Here is an 18003-nt window from a genome sequence, read left to right as displayed (position 1 = left end):
CAATATTTTATAGTTTATGTAAGTATAAATTCATTGATAACCCCAAATTTGGACCCAAACTTGTAATTCTACCTGATTCCAATTTGCAAGTCATAAAAGGAGATCAAAGGCCCAAGTTTTCAATAATAATTTTTTAATTTATTAATCACAAAGTCCACAGAGGTTTGAAATTATAATTTCCACTTATTTTAATCACTTTTTTTTTTTAAATATTCTTAATCCGAGATTAAAAACAAGTAAGAGGGTAGTTTACAAGACTTTTGGTGGTATTTCTGTAAATAATTCCCCTAATATTTTTTGTAAAATTCTAAATTAACTCTTTGTCGCTCGTCTGAATCTCAGATCAAGGACAAACTGGTCTTTTAACTTATAAATTAAATATAAAGCAAGTATTTTTTTTAAATGAAACTACCATTTTACCTTTTTCTTAATTCTAATTATTCATTTTTTCAAACACTCTCAATTTATGTTCTCATCTTAATTTTCAATTTTCGCTATAATACAACATACTTTTTTTTTTTTTATCAGATACTCCATAATAATAGTGAAAAGAAAAAGAAATAATTATTTTCAAGATCAGATTTAATCGAAATAAATTAATTACATAGTTAAATATAATGTATTTATTTATATAATTAATTACTTTTTTAAATTATGTATTAATTATATAATAAATTATACTTATTATATAATTGATCTGGTCCGATCAGCCCCAATCAAAACTAGAATTTATGGTAAAAGAAGAAAAGTAGACTTTGGTGCTGTGCGTGCCATGACGTGGTAGGATAACAAAAATCTTTTTGACTTGCCATAATTCCTCTATGATACCTGTTCGGGTCTTTTGTTGTAAGGGAGTAGTATTCCTTGTTTATTGTTGTTCTATTTGTAAGGGAGTAGTACTCCTTGTTTATGGTTTTACTAGAAATTTTAGGGAGGTAGCACTCCCGGCTGTAATTATCTTGTGCATTTTAATATAGAAGGACTGGGGACTCCGAAAAGCTCCCCACCTCTAGGTGGTTTTTGTTGAAAAAAAAAAAAAAAAGAAAAGTAGACTTTGGATTCCAAATGCCCACACCAACCAACTTTGTTGTTAGACAATGCAAATCCTAGTAATTGGATTCTTATGCCCAAATTATTGTAATAATAAATTATCATTATGGACTTTTGTTTCCACTAAAACATCTTTTTCTTTTCTTTATTTGATTTTAAATAATTAATCTAACAAACTACTTTTTCAAATGATTGAAGAGTTGTTGTCAAATGATTTATTTATTTATTACATAAAAAAAAGGGCCAATAATACATTACCTGATTGATAACATTGACACATCACAATAAGAAAATTGCGATTTTCGTGTATCATGAATATATGAGTATGTCTGTTTTTATAGTAATTTTCACAAACGTGGCTGTATATTTATTTTTATAATGGATAATTACATTCTTCTTCCCTCAGGTTTGGTGTAAATACTCGTAGATTTCTTGTAATATTAAAAATTCCATCTAATACATAAATCCCTCAATTAAGCAAAATTCACTATATTTGCTGATATTTACAAAAAAAAAAAAACTAAATTAACCTCATGGGTGCTAAATGTAATTCCTCAAATTACAGGACGGTTTGCGTGTAATTACACCAAATTTCAAAAAAGTGGAGCATAAGTATCTTTTTTTATAATAAATTATGGGATCTCAACTTTACCAACCAAGTAATACATTGTAATAAATTTAAATATATGAATAATGCAATGAATCGCAAACTATATATATATATATTCCCCAACACTAATTTGGTAGAGAGAATCAGTAGTTGAGCAATATCTTATCCAAATAGTTCAATTATGAGCATATTACATAAATAGAAAAGATATATATTCAATGAATTATTGGTGCTTTTGACTACACGAGTATTTTTTTTAATGTGAAATTAGCTATCAAATTTTCTTATTTTTCAGAAACTATTTGTTTATATTGTACAATAATTTAAATATTAAAATGTGAAAATTGTGTCGACTCACATAATAAGAAACAGATTACTATATTATTCACTATATTCAAATATCAAAAATTGAAGAAATACATTAATAATTTCAAATCGAAGAGTACATCTAAATAAATAAATAAATATTATAAAAAAATAATATGGACCAATATCCCCGAAAACTCAAATTCACAATATCGTCTTTTAAGTTTCATTAACCTACCGGTAATATTTTCAAATTATGCTAAAAACAATGTAAAAATCAAATACACAAAAGCGACCAAATGGGTATTATTTGAATTGATCGAATCCATATATATATATTGTGTGATTATTATTTTTTTTGACGCGTAATCAATGTAATAATAAAATATAATTACTACACATCAAACAAAAATATAAAAAAAATAGTAATTGTTTTGTTAACGAAGTGTGCACTGAAATATTATGGACAAATAGAATTTTATATAAAATGATTATTAACAAAATAATCAGAAAAATAAAAATAAGAAGAGTTGTGTATTTAACAAACTATTATTCAAAGAATATAATAAATAATCAATAAATTTATGAGAGGGAAGGGACTGATAAAAATAAAATAAAATAAAATAAAATTGCAGCTGGCAGCGCAGCGGATAACGGCTAGCTGGGAAACCGAGGCTTCAACGGTCAATAAGCGTCGGCAAATTTGAATTTCAGCAGCTTTTATGTGGAGCCCACACCGCGACAATATTCGTGGACTCCAGCCATCTAACTTTTATTATTGATCATGCAACCAATGATTTTTTGGAAGGGAGTTCGTATCTGCAGTCGTATGTGATAGTGTGTGTTGTATTTTTTATCTCATAATTTATGAATTTAATAAATTTAATTTTATATGATAAATATTATAGTATTTTTTATTTTATAAGATAAAAATTATGGGATATTTGATCTCATAAGATAAAAATTACGATACATTTGGTCCCATATGATATAAAATTATTTATATCTTACGGACCAAATGTGCCAAAATATTTATCTATAGGACCAAAAATGTTACAGAGCTAAACTCATAAATAATGAGATAAAAAATACAACACATCTATTACGTGGGATTAAAAATGCAATTTTTTCTTATTTGCATGAGTGGTTAGGTTCACAAATTCAAAAGTTGTACGTTCAAATTTTATAAATATAAATATTTAGTTTATTTCTGAGAGTAATGTGTTATATTTTATTTATTCAGAAATTATTGATTAAATTATAAATATTAATATATTGCATATTAAAAGTTGTAATAATAGAATGTTGATTGCTTTGATGTTCGTTATTTAGAATTTTTTTTTATTATTCTGCAATTATTTTTTTTTAAGATTCTTTCTCTACACAAATTTTATTTTATTTTATTTATTTTATTAATTAACGCTCGATTCAAATTTCTGTCCACCATTATTAATTAAAATAAAAGAATTCAAGTTTAATATATAATGTATATTTTTCGTTAAATAAAAAATTTTGCGGATGCGATTCCGAGCACTGCTATAAATATCATAAAAATTCTTAATAGCTTACAGAAATATTTAGAGCTCGTTTGGTTGTGTTTTTAATGAGATTATTTTCACTTTTCACCATTTGGATAGTTGAGATTTTATATGGTCAAACCATTTTCATTGAGAATGTATTGCTATTTTAATCTTAAATTTTTTGAAATTATAGGTCACATGGATTGGTCATACTTATCTTATCTTGTCAGCATATTTTTTCTTGTTTCAAATTAAATAAAATTACTTTCTCTCCTAACCATTTTGGTCAGCCCTCATAATTAATTTATGTCATATCAAAAATACATATACTTATATTTTTAATTCTCACACCTATATACCTATATTTGAAAATAATTAGTCCAAATATATTTTCAGTTTTTGCACGAAAATCAATAAAGTATTTTTATACAAATACAATTGTTAGAAACTGAAACTGAAAATAAAATCACAACCAAACGGGCTCTTAAAGTCCACCGACTAATACAGCTCTCATATAAGTAGAAATAATAGAACAATAATTTCAATTTTTTTGAAAATAAATACAAAGTAATAAAATTTATAACATTAATTTATATGACTATAGAAAAAAAAAGCACCTAATTAATATTAATGTGAATTAATTATTTAAATCAATACACATACTTATTTTACATTCTTGAGTTCATCTCTCATCCAACTGTATATATACTTCTAATTATTGATAAAAGAAGAAAAAAAAATTAATTACTTTAATTGAATTATATATATATATATAAAAGAACTTTAAAAACATAATGTTAGTGAGAGTGACATATTTGGAATATAAAATTATTACTTTTTAATAAATTTATAAAAGTGGAGACATGAGCATTGCACTATTGGGCATGTATGGTTGTTTTTGAAAATTCTATTATTCTTATAATATTAAAATATTAAATAATTCTCTTATTTAATAATTTAAATTTTTTATAAACTCTCTATATTTTGTGAAAAATAGTTTCACGTGTTATACTTAATTATAGTAAGAAAAAAGAAAAGGACAATTATTGTCTACGGTGGAGGGCCTGCTAGAATATTAAATAATATAATTTAAATATTTTTTGAAAAATAATTTCAATAGTAAAAGTTATGAGTAATTGAAAAAAAAAATAGAAGTGAAAGAAAAAATTGAAATCCCGAATGTTTGAAAAAATAGCTTAATATTTATTTTACTAATAAGTTATAGAAGTTGGTCGGGAGTTTCTTATAACTTTAGTCTAAGTCGACTTAATTTAAGTAGTTCGAGAACATAATATATATATAAAATAAATATTGTTTTCAGCTTATATTTAAGAATAACTAATAAATACATAAAGAAATACATTTTTCAACTTATATTCAGGAATAAATTAATGAACACTTAAAATAAACGTATGCAGACACATTCTTTACTTGCATGAAAATTCGTAAGAAGAAAGGATAATTATAGTCTTCTCTCTTGAGGTTTGGTGTACACCTTGACTCTTTGAGGTTCGAAAAATTACATTTAGTTACTCTAAAATTGTTTTCGTCTAATAAATAGATTCATTCGTTAGTCAAATTCACTAAGTTTGTTGAATGAAAATCGATATTTACCCTTGATTGACTTATTGCATGTCAAACAAATTTTTTGTGATTAAACTATCCTTATAATGGTGAAAATGTACCTCATCACATGTATTAACAAATAAAAAAATATAAGAAAATTTTGATCATAAAATATTTATTTGACCTATAATAAATTAGTAATAAGTTAAATGGAGGTAAATATTAATTTTTATTCAATTTTTTGTTAATATCATCAAAATTTGATGAATTGAAGAGACCTACTCATCATATAGAAGTATATAAATTTAAAAAATTTATATATAATTACATCAAATTTTAGAAAATACAGCATAATTGTCCCAGAGACAAACCCACAAATTAGCGAGTATTTGTCATGGGTGGAGGACAGCGCGTGTACTATGCAAAATCAAACATTTATGTCCGGAGCTGTGTGGTCTGCCGACACGTCGTTCCCCCACAATGACAAATCTCCATAATTAATTAATTAAATAAATTGTCCATGCAAATTTCAATTGCATACCCTTAAAAATTGTGGTGTAGATACGATAACACCGCCGATTACACCTAGTTTAGTTGCTGAAGTTGAGGTTCTATAATATTAGAGGTCATAAGTTTGAATCTCAGTTCATGCGTGAGATGTTATTTCTATTGAATAATAAGCATATCATTTCTACTGAATAGTAGGTGATGTTTCTACTATAATAATATGCATTAATTTTGATTTAATATGTTATGACTACTGTAATGGTTTGTTAGATATTGATATCCGACATCAAAATAAAATAAAAAAAAAAACACCACGACACCAAATAATACTTGAACCACCCTCCTCCACCAATTTGTTATACTAATCATTGTGGCACGCAATATTTACCCACCTAGATATAAGATATAAATTTTAAAATAAAAATTAATATATAATTAAAAGCAAATAAAATAATTAAAATGAGTGAAAATGAAGAACAAATACAATAGTATATTGACAGTTGAATGAAAAATGATTAGACCATTTAAAATAAGAAAGTTAATTATATTAGTACAAATATTTAAGCATACAATTGACATTTAAAATTTGATGTAACGATGTCACAAATTGCTGCTAAAAATTGAATTTTAATTTTTTTTTATTAGTATAGATTTACTGAAGGGGGAGTATGCAAAAAATAAAGAAATAAATTAATTATAAGATAAAAATTTTATATGAATTTGGGGGATTTTCTATTCGAATAGTTTTTACGCTGATGAAAGATAAAATAATTATATTTATGCTTCTTAATTTATGATTATCTACGCAAATTTTTTGTCTTTTGTATAATTACAGAAATAATTCATAATTATTAAATAATGTGATAGTTTGTGTAATGATATCGATATTTTTGAAGTGTATGTATAATTATTTAAAAAATAGAGATAATTTATGTAAATATGTTATAAATTAGGAAGTATAAATGTAATTATTATCATTTTTGTTTTTAGAAAAAGATAGAGATTTGAAGAAGTGTGAAAATACAAAGTTTTGAAAGTATAGTGGCTGTGTTGTAACGGTACAATCTGAAGAGTGGCTGTAGAACAATTTGGGGTGCCCAAATCAAAATCCCATCTCCACACTGTTTGCTTATACATATATATATATATATATATATATATAAATCTACAATACTCTCTCTCTCTCTCTCTCTCGCCCACCTGCGTGCATGCTAAAATTCAAGTCCTCCATCATTTACAAGGGAGAGATCGCTATCTGAAATCTATTCGGTGGAATTTGCAAAGTCTGATAATCTATCTGTATATCCAAGAAAGCGATAGCAGAGGAAAAAACTCGCGTGGCCCCCTTCTCTTTTTATCGTGTTTACACTCAGATTTCTTTGCCCATTTTGTTCTCTTTCTGTCAATCAATCTTGCTCAAAGGTATTCTTTTCCTCTGTGTTTCTATGCTTTTTCTTTTCTTTTAGGTCCGCCGTTTGGGTAGTGTTTGAGGTTCGTGGTTGTATCTTTTTGGTTACCGGTGGAATTTTGGGTTTCTTGAGATTATATGTGAAGTGGGCTTTTGACTTTTTTGTTTTGATTTGGTTTTTGTGGAATTTTCTTGTTTCAGTTTTTTCACTGGAATGTCTGATTCCGATCCGGAAAATGGCTTTTGTGAATGCTTCTTGCTTGTAAACTTCTTTTCTTTCTTGATGGGTTAATGTGTGTGAATCTTATGGTATGATCTTTACTTCAAAGATCAGATTTTTTTGTTATGCCCATTTCTAATTCACCTTTTCGAAAAAGTTAAATAACTGAAAAGTTATACTGTGTGTTAATTGTAAGAAGTTCATTTCGAATTTTGGGGATAAGGGCAAATTTCATTTAGAATGTGATATTAATGCAAGAGGTTGATCCCAGGGCCAGTCTTTGTTAGTATGATTTCAGATTGCAGTTTGAAATTTTTTTCTTTTCAGTTCTTCTCCATCTTTATTTAGGTTTCTGAACTAGTCCGCTTGATCTTTACCGCACCCACTGTTTTCACTCTTTTTCTTTATAAATAATTGGACCCATTTTTTCTTGTCTAGTAGTTTTCACACAATTTTCTTACCGGCTTTGACTTGTCAAGATAATTTGTCTTTATAACGCATGTGTAAATTTTATGTGTGATGCTTGGCAATTTTATATTAAACTTCTGAGGAAGAGAATGCAGGAGCAAGAGGGTGGAAGGGATATCAGAGTTTGAAGCAAGAAGTTGGAAACTATAATCAATTTTATGAGAACTAGTAATTTGATATGAGGATTAGCAATGTTACTTATCAGAAAATATGCACATTTATCTTTTTTGCTAACTGTCTCATTCATGTTTAAGAGAGATCATAGGTTCAGGATAAGTGAATTCAACTGGAATCATGGGTTTCTGCTGAATCCCTGATAAAAATTTGGTTTTGACAATATTAAAGTGATGTCTTTATCTTTTTATCTTTTAGGGTGTATCATAAATTGTGCTAAATGAGCACAAAACATTGAGTTTATGATTTGGATGTTTCAAGATTGTTTCCCTGTTTCTTTCAGTCCTAGTTTCCTGGAGCTAACTGCCACATTATAGCATGGCACTGTAATTTGCTGTGCTTGGAAATTGAGATTTGCAATTGGAAGAACTCTAGTGTGTGTTGCTTCTGAGCAGGGTTTGATTTTGGCCCACAGTTTGCTGCTGCTTTATCACCTATGAATGCTTAAGAGATGCAGATTGCTTGACAGTAATTCTATAACTGCATGCTTTTGCCCCATAAAGATGGGATGGCTTTATGAATTTGAAGGTGTAACTCATTTTAATGAATCTCTATATCAAACTTTGTGATTCTATATGTGCATTTGGAATTTACCTGAAATATTAATGTAAGACCTGTCTCTCGCTACAATTAAAAAAATACATAATTTTACATGTGATCTAAAGTGCTAATTTGTGTTATTTTTCTGGATCCTCTTTGTTGCTTATCGTCCCAAAATTTGTAACTTGTATAAAAGCAGCTGCTGATGGTGCTTTTTTTCTTACCTTTTCGCCTGCAGAAAACTTAAAGAGATAACTCCAACTGAGACGTAACGCGCAATGGCAATGGTATATTTCATTTTCTTTTGACGCCTTTTCATTCCCTTATATATCACATGCAGAGTTTGCCTAGTGAATAGGCAATCTCAGTCAAAGGACTCTCCTTGAGGAGATGATGCCGTTCCATAACTCATTACTACATGTTTAATTTACAAGAACAACCAACTGGAAATGTTTTAAAACTTCAAGAGTTGGTAAAAGGTGAATTAAATTCATAGTGTGCGTTATGCTTTACATGTCAAGTCTAATGGGCAAGAAGATTTGGATGTTTGCTTACATGGATTTTAATTTGTGTTTGAGAGGGTTTCCACATTCTTATGTCTTTCATTTGTCCATATGGTTTTAGGCAACTAACGAGAATCTTCCCCCAAATGTGATAAAACAACTGGCAAAGGAATTGAAGAATCTCGATGAAACCCCTCCAGAGGGCATTAAAGTAGGCGTTAATGATGATAACTTTTCAATTATATATGCTGACATTGAAGGCCCAGGTACTTTTTTCTTTCAGGCTTTCAGCATTTTTAGCCTTCTATCAGACATCATGTCCTTTTTGTGATTGGTCTCCTGTAACCTTGCAGCTGGGACGCCGTATGAAAATGGAGTTTTTCGCATGAAGTTGATTTTGTCTCATGATTTCCCACAATCTCCTCCCAAAGGTCTGTGATCTTTGACAGTTGGTGTAGATGCCAAGTAGATTGGTTCCAAATGTCTGTAACTTGCGGTGTTGCTTCCCCTTTGGAAGTGTATGAACACATCAAAGAATCATGTATTATTTACATATCTGTTGTTTGCTACAACCATATTTCAATAATATGTGCTGCAAATATTTAGATCATAATTGATTTAGATCTTCCTCAAATTCTAATTACATGTAGTTGGAAAAATTCATCGGTTTATTGTCAGGTTTGCTACCTTATTATGATGACTGCTACTTTTTATAATGTCATCTGGAACAGGCCATTTCCTTTCTAATCTTATGTAAATTCCATTCTGGGCCAGAATATAGATAGACACCCAGTGATTCTAGTGGATGACTTGAGTACTTTGTTTAAATTAAAAGATGGTCTTAAGTTATGATTTAGTTTTGGGTTGTTAGATGAATTATGTCATGTGAAAAAATGCATATGAGTGTTCTAATTTTGAAGTTCTTCGTTTTACTCTCAGGCTATTTTCTGACCAAAATCTTTCATCCAAATATTGCAACAAATGGGGAGATTTGTGTTAATGCATTGAAGAAAGACTGGAACCCAAGTCTTGGCTTACGGCATGTTTTAATTGTAAGTCCCATTATTTTGGTGATTGATTAACTGAACTTATTAATTGCTTGATCAATGCTAAAGATCAAGTAGTTTTGGAAGTGTATATTTATGCTTCAGATATTTGCATTTAAGAAAACTTGTTTGTTTACATATTTTATACTCCTGTGAATGACAGGTAATCAGATGCCTATTAATTGAACCATTTCCAGAATCCGCTCTGAATGAGCAGGCGGGCAAGATGCTCCTTGAAAATTATGATGAGTACGCCAGACATGCAAGGTAAGTCATGGCTTCTCTTTTTTCATAGGAATGGAGCATACTCCCATATTTGGTCTCAAAGTCGTGCAATTTTGTTATAATAATGGCATTAGCTATATCTCTGGTTACTTACGTGAAAACGTCTCCCTGCCCCTGATAACCAAAAGCAATCTTACTAGGAAAAGTAGTGCACAGCCATGTAGAAGATGTGTATAAAGAAACTAAGTACTAGCAGAACCTGATGACAATAGTCTGAATCAGCACATGTGGAGATGGATTAAGTCATCATCTTAGGTGATTTGTATAATGAATCGGCTACCAGAAATTTGCTTGCTTTGCTTAGGATTCATGCCATGAAAGGATTACGTAAGTGGTTTCCATTATCACATTAAAAATAGTTGTATGATTGCTTGATTGGCCTCTTAGCTTCTGTAGAGCAGATTTTGGTCAGTCATGCCAGGATGATTTCAGTAAATTGTATGAGCCAAAGTCGAGCATGATTTCAGTTAATCGTATGAGCCAAAGTCGAGCCAAGCTCAGCACATGATGTTTTTGTGAAGATAAGTGCATTCTTAGTCAACTTGGTTGTGTAGCCTCTCTGATCGGAGGCTCTTACCATCTTATCATCTTGTAAGATTGTGGAAGGCCCAACTAAAAAGATGATGCATGTGATGATGAGCAACGCGCATGGTTGAAATATCTTGTGTGATTGGATCCCCCACCCCCCATGAATGAAGGGGATTGCTGTTAACATTGTGTAAAATTGTCATTATCTGATCTAAAGTTCTATATAATTTGCTTTTCTGATAATGGAGTTCCTGCTATAAAATTATCAGGCTTTACACTGGAATACATGCTCTCAAGCCAAAGCCAAAGTTGAAAACTGGCGCTATCTCTGAATCGACTGCTGCCCTAAATGTGGACCAGACAAATTCCTCAGCAAAATGTGTCGACCAGAAGAATGCTGTTTCAGGAGCTGCGCCACAACCATTACCCTCTCCATTGGCCCCCAAACCGGAGAACGGTCAAGACCATCCAGCTGCCATGCCTTCATCAGCTGAGACAGGAGTTAGCGGTTCAACAGCGGCTCCAGCAACACTGAAAAAGGAAGCGGGGCTGAATAAAGTACCGGCAGACAAGAAGAAGATAGATGCCAGAAAGAAAAGCTTGAAGAGATTATGATCAAAACTTCTTTATGTTGGTTGTTGACATTGTGGATCTGGATCATGTTTTCTGTTAATTTCTGCAGAGGGACATAGAAGAATGTATCAGTGGATAAATTGGTATTGTTCACTTGTTCCTCTCTTTTGATAATAGAACTCCTTTGCGCCATGTTTGCTTCTGCTTTTTCTTTAATGTTCTTTTGTAAATTGGTTGTTCCTTAGTGGACTCTCCCCATCATTTAAAAAGGCCTAACCAACTGGACTTGGGCTGAGTTAGGGCTGTTGAGTTTGCATCATAAGTACTTTGCAAACTACTCATGTTTTAGTTTTCAATTATTCGATGATGTTTTCACGTAGTGGTTGATGGTGTCTTAACTTAGTGGTTGAGGTTAAGATTATCAAGACCCTATAAATGTGGGTTCAAAATACAATAGGGGTTTGGCTAATCATTTATCCCATTTTTTATGGTCAAGTATGTAACTTTGTATAGCAAGAGTTCTTAGACATTATGCAACAAAGTGGCTGGCCGATGTGCAAATTTGATATCACCTGTCATCTTTTGAGATTTGTGTAATTATATATAAAATTTTTGTAGTTTAAAAAATTACATTTGGTACTTCTGGCATTTGTTTATGTAACAAATAAATTTATCTGTTAGTCAAAATTTTAAAAATTTGTTGAAAAAAAAAAAAATTGAATGAAAAAATTCATATTTACCTTGAATTTACTTATTGAAAGTGTGATGCCCATTTTAAAACTACTTCTAAGGACTAGTCTTCTCCAGTCGATCTATCCGTACTAGTTCTGAATGATCACGTGTACTAGGATATATACTAAGAAATTATGATTTTCGTTCTTGTCTTTATAGCGGAAAATTCTAATCCGTATAGGATTTGATTGAACCTGAACTAATTTTATGATAAGTGCACAATACTTGCCTTGTACAATTCAGAAAAAATGATCAATCACATAACAAATATATTAACTTGCTTTGTAATTAATTTGATTCAACTAATCCTAATCTGTATAAAAATATTCTCTTAATCAATACTTCAACAGTGTTTGTGATCTTTGTATTTGTATCTCAAGATTCTATAAAATAATGGAGGAGGAATTAGTTATACCTGAATGGATTTCATGATCATGCTTATGTACAAATCAATATATAGAAATCTTGTAACATTGTATATCAATAATATATTTAATATATTTATCACGTAATTAATTAATTAATTCAAATTTAAATGTTCCTAATGTATAAATAAGAAGGCACAAAGTGTTGAAACTCTTATAACCCAAGCTTCCATCCAAAAATAGTCTCATATATTACAATAAGGTAAATATGAAAACGTGTATGTAATGGCTTCTTAATTAATTTTTCCAATTAATCCTCTCTCTCTCTCTCTCTCTATATATATATATATATATATATATTCAAAAAGGGTTGAATATTTTGAGTATATAAGAGTTTTAAACATATCGTAACAGCAAATATTTGATGAGTTTTAGATAATTTTAGCTAGACCATTTGATGTGAAATGGTTATTATATATTTATATATTCAAATGATAATATATATATATATATGTGTATGTGTGTGAAAGTATCACTACTCATGTTCTAGTTTTGAATTAGTAGATGATGTTTTCGTCTAGTCGTTAAGCTTAAAATTGTCAAGACCTTACAAAATGTGGAGTCGTGGCGTCAAAATACAATTGTGGAGTCCTGGGTTCAGAATGCACTAGACATGCACTCGCGCTGAAATTGATATATAGATTGTCAATCTTGTTGTTGGATTCAACTATGGGGCAGAATAACACGTTTAGTCCTATAGGATAAGGAGTTCAATACTTTTCGTCTTCTGTTCTATAAAATTTTTAAATTGGTTCAAAATAGTGAAAACTCAACACATTTAGTTATCTGTATTATGGAACTTCTAAAATGATTCCGAAATGGAGAAAACGCGACCCATTTAGTCCTCTGCTTTACGGGATTTATGGGACTAAACGTTTTGAATTTTTGCTATTATGGGATTATTTTTTCATAATGCAAAGAACTAAGTGTGTCGAGTTTTATTCACAGCTAATTATATTATTTAGCCTAGCTAATTTGTGAAGCCTCCTTTACTTAGACTGAAAGGATTTAGATAGTATAAATAACTTCAAGATAATTAATGGAATTGATTCAAAAATGATTATATTAAGTAGTTCAATTTTATGTTTACTTACATCGATAAAATAATAGATATAAGTAATAGATTGTTTACTTTTTATTATAATTTTGGGTTTGAATTGTGAAATAATTTGAATTTCCTATACCTTTGACCTTTTAATTTGTTCCATAATTAATTTTAAAATATAATATACTTATATACATAAAAGAAATTAAATAATATATTTTATATAAAAGCTAAATATATATAATATACAATATATAATACTTCTAACATATTTTATATAATATGTTCCGTATAATAGAACATATATAAGACCAAACATCAATACATATGACAATATATGTATAAACAAAACATAATATAATTTAAATAAATGATTTGAATCACTAATTATTAGACAAGTTGGTCAATAATTTCTAAATTGTAAAACTATATATTGAATAAATTATTAATGAAGATTTAGCAATTTAATATGTATACTATTATGAAAGAGAATCGTGTTGTTATACCAAATTTTAAATATCGAAATTTACCCTTTTACTTTATTACATCTCTTCAACAAAACTTGATCATATATATATATATATATATATATATACTAATTAGAGTACACCTTAATTTTTTACACATTTTTATATTTTTAGGGTATTAATATTCCATAACTCATAACCAATTTATCAATTGAAAAATGATTATATATGGTAAAATGCAAATTTTGTAAAGTTGGAATGGTAAGTTGATACAAAAAAAAATTTAATAGCAAAAAAGAGCGTAGTTTGCATGATAAAATATAACCCTTTATTATATGCACACAGAGATGACGTAGGATAACGGGTAGCATTTAAAAGGAAAAAAGGACATGCAAGAAGATAAACATGTATAAATAGGGCTTCGTTCCTCACATTGAACACAACAAAGTTGCAAACAAACCAAGTATTCTACATCGATAAACCCCAAACCTCCTAATGGCTCACAACCAAACCTCCGCCCTCTTCCTCATTTCCCTCCTCTTCGCCGCCGCGGAGCCACTAGTCCACGGCCAGATCAGCCTCGGAGGCCTGACCGTAGGCGGCCAACTTTGCTGCACGTCCACCGGAAACTGCCCCGGACAAGGCGTCCCCGGGGTGCCTGTCAACCTGACCTGCAATATTCTTGGTGCTACAACCACCGTGGGCCAAGCCACCACCGACGCCAATGGATCTTTCAACATCACGGTTCCTGCTCCAACTGGGCTTATCCTCGGCCTGCCGTTACTCCCATGCTTGGCAGGAGTTCAGCTTCCACTCGCCAGCGTGGTCTGCCCGGTGCTTTCCACCACCGGAGGTGTCCTTTCATCCGTCGTTCAATCCGTCGACACAATAGTTTCGGGGACGCTTGGGCTGGTGCAGAATGCTACGACAGTGGGATTTATCAGATTGGGAATGTAATTGCCATTTTAATATAAGACTATATATCCACTTTAAGGATTCTTCTCCAGTTTGATGTGTACGAAGATACTAAGAAATCATGGGATTAATTATTCGTTCTTGTCTTCATAGTTTCATGTTGGTTTCTTGATCAACAGCTGTATTTGTAATCTATGTATTTGTATATCATTTTATGAAATAATGGAGGAGAAATTAATGAAAGTAGTTGCTAATTCTCTTTTTGAACAGTACACTAATATACATACAACAAGTTGTGTACTATATTTATCATGTGATTAATTTAACTTTGGCCTAATTTGATTAAAATCAAAATGGAAAAACTTCAATTTTAGTTCTGTAACTTACGGGCTGTGTCATTTTTTGTTCTGCTTGAATTGATTTTTGCAATTCAGTCGTGTAACATTAAGATTTTGACAATTTTAGTCCTTTTACAACAAGCACCTCTGAAATTGGGGCTTCAGCAGGGTCGGCATTTTATGTTGATGTGGCAATTTAGTTGGATTAACACTTCATCATATATAATGGTAGAAAAACCTTAATTTTAAAGGTCATGTGCACGTCACAAGCAAGTCTGATTTACCGAAATATGACTAAAATTAATTATCAAAATTTTAAAATTATAGAAATAAATTACGAAAATCAATTCTATAGGATAAATCTACCATTCCTAATTACAGGACTAAAATTGTATTCATTTTTTATTAAAATTTCTCAAAAAAAAAAGAAAAGAAAAGAAAAAAGGATACATATGACCAAATTAAAGGTGTAACAATTAATTGTTCAAATTCTGGTGACCTAAGTCTCCAAAAAATAGTCGATAAATTCCACCCAATACATTGGGGCCAAATCCTAACCAAACATATACAGTAAAACCTCTATAAATTAATAACCTTGAGACCATGAAATTTTATTAATTTAGAGAGATATTAATTTATCGATAAATTAATATTTTATTAATTAAAAGAGAGACTTTTTAAATTCAGCAAATTTAGTACATATGTATTGAAAATAAATAAATTCATATATGTTTCATTGATTATATTCATGCAACAATGAACTATTATATTCATAGACACACATGTATATTCATTGGAATTACTTAAATATACATGTTTACATTAATTCGTTGCACTTAAATAACTATTATAACCAATTAAATATATTCATGCATGATGAATGAAACATATACTACATAAATCTCAATATGATAATAAAATAATTCATATCACCCAACCATGTCTTCTCATCTAAAAGACATCGCAAAATCATCCATGAATGATCAAATGCGTAAAGTATTACAGATTTCATATTTTAGTAAATTATCATAATATTTATAATTGTAATATTTATGAATTATTAATTTAGAGTTTTAATGGGACCTAATATTTATAAAGGAATTTTTCGAAAAATTATTATTTTATTATCTTATCGAATTTGATGATTTTTTACAAAGACCCAAGTCGGGACCGGAGGATTTTATTATTTTAGAGAGTTTATTAATTTATAAAGGTTTTACTATATATATATAGGTGAATACTATAACGTACGTAATTAATGGCTTTTGCTCCTATCCTTGAAATATATCCAAAAAGGGGTTATTGATATTGAGTATAAGAATTTAAAACATATCATAACAGCAAATGTTTGAATCTTACAATTCTAGAATGGATGTAATAAGTGGTTATTCAACATCCAAAATCTAGATATTAGTACATTTATCGGCCTCATGTTCATGCATCAATAAATTCAAACTCCGATCCTATTTGATTAGATTTGAATCAATTATATGTCAAGTGTAGTACATATATCGTGTAGTTAGTGTATATGTACAATTAAAAAAAATAACCAATCAAATAACAAGTGTATTATATTTATTTACCATGTGATGTAATTTGTTTCGATCAAATTTGATTTAAATAAAAAAATTCATATCACTCCATTTTGTCGAATCTTTGCCAATTGATATCTTTAAGTTAGACTTAGTTGGAGCCTTAATTTTTTCTCTTTTTCTCCAATTTCTTCATTTTTTCAGGTAAGAGCGATGAACTATTATTAATTAAAATAAATCGATTATAAGTACAATCATTCATGTCGACATCAATATCTAACAAAAACTATTACAACAGTCATATCCTGCTCAATAAGACCTACTATTACAGTAGACCAACTACTACTATGCAGTAGACAACATCAAACACACCTGGTTGTGTTCGAACCTATGATCTCTCTAGGATCATAAAGCCTCAGTTTCGCCAACTGAGCTAAGCCTCATTGACTCATCCCTTTAATCACTCCATTAAACAACGTCTATCTTTACCAATTTTTATTTTATAATATGGTGTTTCCGATTGTAATTCTACATAAAGCCCTAATCGCAAAAAAAATGATAAAAATAAAAACTATGTGTCATCTACTAACGAATAGATCTATTTGTCGAACGAAAACAAACATTAGAGATACTATATGTAATTTTTCAAACCACAAAATAATTGTGTAATTACATCTAATATCAGATGAAGACAACATAATTATCCCTAGATTTTTACGAAATATTAACATAGTTAAGTTCAAAGTGAAATTCCAAAGGACTCACCTTTGTGCCCTTTGTTAATCTTAATCATCATCAACAAACTAGTGATGTTTGAACTTTGAACGCAACAAATTCAGCAAAGAAAGTATTATAAAGGAGTAATTACATTTACATCTCCTACCCTATGCTTTATTTATAAACAATTCCTATCTCTCTTACAAACATCAATTATATATGTCAATATTAATTGCACAACTCACTCTATTTTTTTAAAAAATTACGAATACAACTAAAAAAAACGTCAACATCATTACACAAACTATCTTTATTTTGTGACTGTCATATGTACAATGTTCTCATACCCGAACGGACCGATGGATTCGACAATACTTCCAATTTGAGTCACACTTATAGAATCAATTCCAATCGACCCAATGTAGACTAATCAAAATCAGTCCTCCCAGAATCGGTGGATAGAATTTTATAAAGAGGGGAGAAATCGAAATTGGGATTGCCCATAAATAACAATTGTAATTTTCTCAT

General features: G+C 29.8%; 1 protein-coding gene across 3 annotated transcripts; it reads left to right on the top strand.

The window, feature by feature from the left end:
- LOC105155779 (ubiquitin-conjugating enzyme E2 22) lies at positions 6733-11683 on the top strand. 3 transcript variants are annotated; one of them, XM_011071727.2, is made up of 7 exons: positions 6733-6981; positions 8608-8656; positions 8994-9138; positions 9226-9303; positions 9812-9924; positions 10082-10185; positions 11001-11683. In XM_011071727.2, exons 2-7 carry the CDS (start codon positions 8648-8650, stop codon positions 11344-11346), a joined length of 795 nt encoding a protein of 264 aa, XP_011070029.1. In that variant the 5' UTR covers positions 6733-6981; positions 8608-8647; the 3' UTR covers positions 11347-11683. The 3 variants fall into 3 exon arrangements, with proteins under 3 accessions (XP_011070029.1, XP_020547537.1, XP_011070030.1); XM_020691878.1 differs by lacking the exon at positions 6733-6981 and adding an exon at positions 7026-7050; XM_011071728.2 differs by lacking the exon at positions 6733-6981 and adding an exon at positions 7211-8357.

The sequence above is a fragment of the Sesamum indicum genome, linkage group LG2 (genome assembly GCF_000512975.1).
Source record: "Sesamum indicum cultivar Zhongzhi No. 13 linkage group LG2, S_indicum_v1.0, whole genome shotgun sequence".
Classification (NCBI taxonomy): Eukaryota; Viridiplantae; Streptophyta; class Magnoliopsida; order Lamiales; family Pedaliaceae; genus Sesamum; species Sesamum indicum.
The sequence above is the reverse complement of the archived record's forward strand: the minus strand, read 5'-3'. Positions and strand labels throughout refer to the sequence as shown.

What these genes read in the sequence shown, in the direction of transcription:
- LOC105155779 (XM_011071727.2), top strand. An exon ending in GCTTACGGCATGTTTTAATT is followed by an intron (nt 9,925 to 10,081) that starts GTAAGTCCCATT and finishes TGTGAATGACAG; the next exon opens with GTAATCAGATGCCTATTAAT. An exon ending in GAGTACGCCAGACATGCAAG is followed by an intron (nt 10,186 to 11,000) that starts GTAAGTCATGGC and finishes TAAAATTATCAG; the next exon opens with GCTTTACACTGGAATACATG.